General features: G+C 40.8%; 3 protein-coding genes across 4 annotated transcripts in view; 2 read left to right on the forward strand and 1 right to left on the reverse strand.

Moving 5' to 3' along the window:
• Nucleotides 1-481, forward strand: part of triobpa (TRIO and F-actin binding protein a) — a 13,227-nt gene extending 12,746 nt beyond the window's left edge. For both annotated transcript variants that reach the window (XM_046838329.1, XM_046838330.1), the window contains 2 exons: nt 1-58; nt 207-481. The exon at nt 1-58 is cut by the window's left edge and continues 28 nt beyond it. The gene's annotated coding sequence lies outside the window, so the exon portion shown is untranslated. The remainder of the gene's footprint in view (nt 59-206) is intronic.
• A 2,211-nt stretch (nt 482-2,692) lies between these two features.
• Nucleotides 2,693-3,901, reverse strand: smdt1b (single-pass membrane protein with aspartate-rich tail 1b). Its single transcript, XM_046838332.1, is given in 3 exon segments — nt 2,693-2,816; nt 2,819-2,852; nt 3,694-3,901. Coding segments are annotated over 3 exon segments (270 nt in total). The 5' UTR covers nt 3,835-3,901; the 3' UTR covers nt 2,693-2,721.
• A 1,850-nt stretch (nt 3,902-5,751) lies between these two features.
• The window catches only part of dcaf15 (DDB1 and CUL4 associated factor 15), a 7,714-nt gene continuing 5,965 nt past the window's right edge, over nt 5,752-7,500 (forward strand). Inside the window, exons 1-2 of the mRNA XM_046838328.1 lie at nt 5,752-5,904; nt 6,512-6,609. Of these exons, the coding sequence (XP_046694284.1) occupies nt 5,803-5,904; nt 6,512-6,609 (200 nt within the window). The 5' untranslated portion in view covers nt 5,752-5,802. The remainder of the gene's footprint in view (nt 5,905-6,511; nt 6,610-7,500) is intronic.

A 7,500-nucleotide genomic window follows, 5' to 3' on the forward strand; every position in this document is an offset into this window, starting at 1 on the left:
CGAGTGCTTGCAGAAGGAGCTCAGCTGTCTCAGGGACGAGATCCAGTCATTAATTAAGGTATGTCTGTGTGTGTGTGTGTGTGTGTGTGTGTGTGTGTGTGTGTGTGTAAGAGATGGAATGTATTGGGAATCGTTTATCAGGTGTTAAATAGTTAGTGTCTAGTTAGAGTCATCTCTACTATGTGTGTGTGTGTGTGTGTGTGTAGGAGAAGCAGGATCTGAGCGAGCGTTACAAGGCCGTGTATGTGGAGCTCTGTGGACTGAAGGGACTCAGTGACCGTGAGATCAGATCTCTTAAAGAACACCTTCGACTCACTAACGCCACTCTGGAGGAGGAGCAGCAACTGAGACCTTAAACTCTTCACACACGAAGACGTGCAGAAGCTCTCGCTCTCCTCATGAGGCTTCTGTTAGAGATGAGCTACTCTTCATGCTGCCTTTGCTACCAGTAAATAATAATAAATATATATATTATATATAATCAGTGTGTGTTCCTTTGAAAGCTTTTTGAAGACCAGCTACTGAAAATGTACACACCAATTAAACATCAGTTCATATTATGTGATTCTGTTTTGTCTGGTTCATCAAAAACAGACTTTTATGACATTTGGCAGACGCCTTTATCCAGAAAGACTTTTTACATTTATGACATAATTTATATACTTATACATAATTTATATACTTATACATAATTTATGTATATACTGACATGGTTGATGAGCAGGTGAGGGTTAAGAGTATTGAACTCACAACCTACTGTAACTGTAACCACTGCCTCATTGAGGCCATTTCATTGTTTCTGTATTTGACTTGCACATACAAATGCAAACAGATTAAACAGATCGATCATAAGACCCCCAGTGTGACTCATATATATATATATTTGGTGCTTGTAGACACCTGGTCATAACTATGGTATTAGCTTTTTGCGGATTGCATTCCAGATTTTGTCGCAATTTGCACTTCTAATTTCCTCCACTCTTCTGGGAAGATGTTCCTCTAGATTTTAGAGTGTGCTTACAGATATTTGTGTTCTTCAGCCACAAATGTGTTTATGAAGTCAGGTACTGGTGTGGGTGAGATGAGGAGGCCTGGGGTGCAGTCAGAGTTCATCCCAAAGGTGTTCAGTAGGGTTGAGTTCAGAGCTCATCCACTCCAACACATGTAAAGCAGATCTTCGTGAAGCTCGCTTTGTGCACATGCTGGAACAGGTTTGGGTTTCTAAGTTCAAAAATGTGAAAAGATCAAGAAAGAAGCAGAGGCAATATCGAGTCAAGTGTTTTATTTCACTCAGACAAATCTGTACATGCAAAACACACACTTTGGCTTCAGAAGGAAAACAGTCTGAATTTCAGAGTCAGGCACTGGAGGACTATTGTGAATGTAAACAGTAGATGATAGCTGTGTAGTGATTTGGTAAGATATTGCATTGATCCCTGTTAAAGTTATTATCAGCATGTGACACCATTTGATCCTCAGTCACACTGTGAAGAGAGAGAGGAAAAAACAAACTTGTTTAACCACAGGCACAAAATCATTGCCTGCAGTCCCATTAAATAATTACTACAGCGATTATAAACCTCGTATTAGTGTAGCTGATCTGGGATGAAAACAGGATTTAATTTGTTTGGAGGATAAAGTTTGGACTCTAGAACAATGTTAAAAGGTCATATGGTCTGATGAGTCCAGATAAAACCCTGCTCCAGAGTGATGGGTGTCTCAGGGAAAGCAGAAAGGAATCATCCAATAATTACTAATGCCTTTTCTACAAGTCTGTGGGGGCAGTGTTATGATCTGAGGATGCTCAGTCTGGGCTCAGCTATTACTTATATATTTTTATCCAGTGTTTTTTTTTTTCCTTCAGCGAGATATTGCCAGAATTCATCAGGCTCATGCTGCATGGTTCAGGGACCATAAAACATAATTTTCACACAGAATCCAGACTTAAAGCCCATTGAGAATCTTTGAGATGCACAGGAGAAGATTTTACAGAGTGGTCCAACTCTCCAGTCATTAATTCAAGATTTGTGAGAAATTAACGCAATTCAAGACAGAAAAGCAAATGTTGCGATATTGCACAAGCCATTGCAAATACGAGCTGCAATCAAAGCAAAAAGGGCAGTCCAAAGAAATATTGATCTTTTGTTGGCCATGCAGCGTATTTTACCCCCAAATCCATTTTAATGATTACAGTCAGATTGTTGAAAAGCCAATAAATGTATTATTTAATTACAAAAATTAATTAGTATTCGATCTACCATCCAGTATATTGTATATAGTTCACTTATAGCCATTTGATGTGTTCTCATTACATGTGAAAGGATTTTTAATCCTACTCCAACCAAAAACTCACAACTGCCAAGTTATAAAAAAGTATTCTAAGTCTAATGCGTGACGTACTCCAAACTCTATTTTCTATGGGAGAAAAACGTGTAATTAAACGTTCTGCTCTCACGCTTGTCTGTACATAGATTTTAAATAGATTTACATGGTTTTAACTTTTAACAATGCTGTCGTATTGCCACCTTAAGGTTTTTTCCCCACGTTAAGTGCTTTCTAATGTCCTGTCTAATAACCGTACAAGTGTGTTTGGACTGAAACAGAATGAACCCATTGGAAAGCTAAAATCTTTGAAGACAAAATTTGTTTGTCGAAGTCTTGAATTTCAGGAGACTGTGAAGGGAAAACGTACCAGCACGACCCAGCCGTCACAGACGTTCCTCAGTCATCATCGTCATCAGGAACGAAGATGTCGTGCTCTTCGAGAAGAGCCGCAAACTGCTTGCTGATGAGAGTGCCGACGTAGAGGAACGGGCCACCACCACCGCCATGCGTACGACGCCAAACGGGATCTGGAACATTTCAACAAATCAGTGTCGTATTAAAAGACTGTTGTGTAAAGATTGCAAAGATCTACCTCAGGTGTTTCTCCAAAGCTGAGGTGCTCGATTCAGACCATGCCAGGTTCCTGACACACCTCAGCTCTGGTACATTTTACATTTTTCTGTCCTTGGTCACCTGGTAGGGGTGTGTATGACACTTTACAATGATACCTAGGGTTGGACTAATCCTGAAAGACTGGACTGAAAAACCCACATTATTCTGCCTTCATCTTCATAATATTTCAGCATTCTTTAGGATTTCAAATCTATAGGCAGCTTATAATCTATAAAGTGTTATTTAGACATTCTTATATTTCACTTGTCATTTGGGCAAATTTGTATTTTTTACAAAAAAATACCTTATTTGTATGATTTACATGGTTCTCATATAAATCGTTTTCACTTCCGCATTCACGAAAATAAATAACACATTGTGATTGGTCCACACAAACGTCCGTCAAACATATAATCTATTTTCATTGGCTGCTGAGCGACCGGGTTACAACACAACACCCATTTCTCCCAAATTAAACATTAAACCTTTTTTAACAAACCTTTTATAAAATGTTTTTGTACATAAACACTTTAAGCCAGAAATAAAAAATATATAATCAATTATATATACTTTTTTTTTAATTCAGTTTTTTTTATTTATATTAAATAAAGCGATCATTTACTGCCAAGCATTGATTGGTCAGGCTACACGTCCATCAAACAAATCTTGCACTCTCATTGGTTGATATAAATCTAAGGACATCCCCATAGATACTCCGGGTTATATAGAAGCGTTGTTCGGAAAGAAAACACGTACTTTGTCAGGTTTGGGGAGAATGGCTCCCGACGTGGATGTCACCGCGTTTCGACTCGGTGCGACTCCGTTGACATTTCGCGAGTTGAATCGGGCGTTTCCGGTGAGGAATCCCCGGAGTAGGACGCGCGCTGCCGACGCCATGTTTCCCGTTTTATATTTGGAGACAGAGTGAGCGCTTGTGTGGGAGAGTTACTTCCTGGTTTTATGGCCACTTCCGCTAGAGGGCGCCAAAGACCCGGTCTAGAACTCGTTGCAAATATTTCAGGATTTTATTTAATAAAAAATGGAAAACCAATTAAATATAAAGTAGCAGTCAAAAGTTTTGAACACACCACACCTTTAATTAATTTTTTGTATTATTTTCACTATTGTACATTAATACTAAAGACATCCAAACTATCCAGTTATTGGCTTGTTCATTAGGGGTTTATATAAAGGCAGTGGTATCTCAGCGGGTACTAATCAGAAGGTCAGGGGTTCAAATCCTGATGCTGCCAATGTAGGCCCCTTAACCCTGTATTTTTTGCTTGACTGTGGGGGAGGTGGAAGTTTAATGGTTATAGCATTGGACTTTGAGTCTAAAGGCTGTGATTTCAAATCCCAGTCACACCAAGCTGCCACCTCTGGGCCTATATCTGCTCAGATGTATGATTGAGAAATGTAAGTCGCTCTTGATAAGGTCGTCTGCCAAATGCCGTGAATGTAAATGATCCTGTGCTCTGGCCCCAGTTTCCTAACGTTGCGTAGATATGCGAAAGAAGAATTTCACTATGCTGTATTATGTAACTTTAACCTTCAATAGGCACTAAATCTATACATTTCAACGTTATAACCACTTTATCTCTGTAAAGCTGCGAAGAGACAATGTCCACTGTTAAAAGAGCCCAGAATTTAAATAAATTTATGGAATTATGTAGTAAACAAAAAATCCCAGAAAATGATTGTCCAAAGCAGCTCAGCAAACTCATAGCATTCTCTCAAGGCTATGATAAATCAGGCTCTCATGAGGACCATCCCAGGAAAGGAAGACCAAGAGCTACCTCTGCTGCAGATTATTAATGTATAACAATTACCAGTCTCACAAACTTACAAGTTATACAAATGCTTCTCAGATTTCATGTGACATATCTGACAGATGTCCAATGTTCAGAGGAGAGGAGGAGACTGTGTGAGTTTTTGAGGATTTGGATTTGGACTGTAGTTTATGTCAACAGTCTGCTACACTGCTACGACAGCACTGACTCGGGACTACAGTTTGCTTCTGATCACCATCACTGAACCCCACAAGATTGTGTATCTTTAATTAATGGACATTCGGTGCAACCCAGATGAGGATGTGTTCATTTTTGAGTCTGGTTCCTCTCAAGGTTTTCTCCTTATGGCACCTCAGGGAGTTTTTCCTTCACCACAGTCGCCACCGGCTTGTTCATCAGGGACAAACTTACACGTATACAGTACATCTTATCCATTTTTATCACCACATTATCTGTGTAAAGCTGCTTTGAGACGATGTTCATTGTTAAAAGTTCAATACAAATAAAAAAATAAATGGAACTGAATTTGCTTGGGCCAAAAAAAACACAAGAAATGTACATTAGATCAGCGGTAAACTGTCCTTTGGTTTGATGAGTACAAATATGAGATTTCGGGTTCTAACCCGTTGTCTTTTTTAGACTTAAAGAAGGTGAAGAGACAGTTCCTGAAGGTGTGGAGCATAAAGGAGGAGGTGTGATGTTGTTTCACTGATGACGTTATTGGTGATCCAGGCAAAATTGAGTGTGTTGATCTAAATCTGTTAAAAATCTATCTATCTATCTATCTATCTATCTATCTATCTATCTATCTATCTATCTATCTATCTATCTATCTATCTATCTATCTATCCATCCATCCATCCATCCATCCATCCATCCATCCATCCATCCATCCATCCATCCATAAACAGATTGTACGCGGCTCTCTGTATCGTCCAATAAGATAAAAGTATGTGTTTGAGTGACGATAATTTTGACCAATCAGAAAACACACGAGCTTAAACCGCCAACGAATCGTCGGATGGGGCGGGAACGAGTGGGCACGTCTGTAGGCTTTTTTTCACCACAGGTAAAAATGGCGCCCAGCTCGAAATCGGAGAAAGAAGACAAAGGCAACAAACAAAAACAGCAGCGGAAACACAAAGAGCACGTCGTGAAGCTGCTCGCCCGCGGAAAGGTGCTTAAGCGACTCGTATTTCTCACCATGTGAGACAATGAATTGCTCCCGGAGACGGGTTCAATTGCGCTGAGGACATTGGGCAAGCTAATCCTAGCGAGCGGCTCGGTTTCAAATGGCGCACACTGTGGATTTGTAGTGGCACTACGCAGGGCACTTGAAGGTGTTACTACGGTGGTTGTGAAGTGCACTAATGTAGGGAGTATCTCGCTATATGGGATACAGCCCGGTAGCAGCAGCAAAATGTTTGCTACAGCTCATTTTTTTTGTCTGAAGTTAGAATTGTGTTTTTTATTACATTTAAAAACCTTGACAATTGTATAGTACGCGTTTAACACATATTTTATATTATATTAGCAATGATGATTAGAAGTACAGTGCTAGCAGGAAAACCAGACAAGCTTCCAGAGAGAGAGAGAGAGAGAACTAAATAAATAAATAATGTATTATGTTGTATAAATAATATAAAAATGTATTGCATGTGATTTATTAAGGGTGGTGTATAATGTGTGCAACAATATTTCCTTTTAACTTGCTGTCAGTCAATATAAGATCTTTGATGTTGTCATGAGATATTTGACATCTTGATGTGTCTCTGTCTCTGTAGTTGTCCGGCCGTGTGTCTCAGAGACTGTTTCGCAAGCTGCCACCCCGAGTGTGTGTCCCCTTAAAGAGTATAGTGAGTGAGGAGTTCCTCCGGGCAGGGTGAGTGTGTGTTTGGATGCTTGACTCTGTACCCATAACTTTTTACCCCAGGGGTGGAAGAATCTCCGGTGTCCATGACAGTCACATATCCTGATATTATATACATATTCAGGGGAAGTGGTAGTGGTCAGGGGTTCAAACCCCATCATCCCAGGTGAAGGTCAGGGGTTCAAGCCCCATCATTCCAGGTGAAGGTCAGGGTTTCAAGCCCCAGCATCCCAGGTGAAGGTCATGGGTTCAACCCCCAGCATCCCAGGTGAAGGTCATGGGTTCAACCGCCAGCATCCCAGGTGAAGGTCATGGGTTCAACCCCCCAGCATCCCAGGTGAAGGTCATGGGTTCAACCCCCAGCATCCCAGGTGAAGGTCATGGGTTCAACCCCCAGCATCCCAGGTGAAGGTCAGGGGTTCAAGCCCCAGCATCCCAGGTGAAGGTAATGGGTTTAACCTCCAGCGTCCCAGGTGAAGGTCAGGGGTTCAAGCCCCAGCATCCCAGGTGACTCGTGCGTGCACGTTTCTTTCACTGCGATTCAGTCTATTATAAAGCATTTCGAGCGATCTCAAATTTTCAGATATGGGTCCATAAATATGTACATTTACGGCATTCAGCAGACGTCCTTATCCAGAGCGACTTACAACTGAGCAGGGGAGGGTTAAGGGCCTTGCTCAAGGGCCCAGCAGTGGCAGCTTGGTGGTGGTGGTGGAATTTGAACCTGTGACCTTCTGATCCAAAGTCCAATTAACCACTGAGCTTCAACCTCCTTAAACTCTTTTTTTATTTAGAAAGAATGACTTTATGAAGGTAAAAGAAAATACCCATAAAAGGTAAAAATCGATTTAAACTCTTTGGAAAAGATCCTCACAGGAGTCCATGTAGTAGTTCTTCAGGTAC

The sequence above is a fragment of the Silurus meridionalis genome, chromosome 24 (assembly GCF_014805685.1).
Source record: "Silurus meridionalis isolate SWU-2019-XX chromosome 24, ASM1480568v1, whole genome shotgun sequence".
In the NCBI taxonomy this organism is placed as follows: Eukaryota; Metazoa; Chordata; class Actinopteri; order Siluriformes; family Siluridae; genus Silurus; species Silurus meridionalis.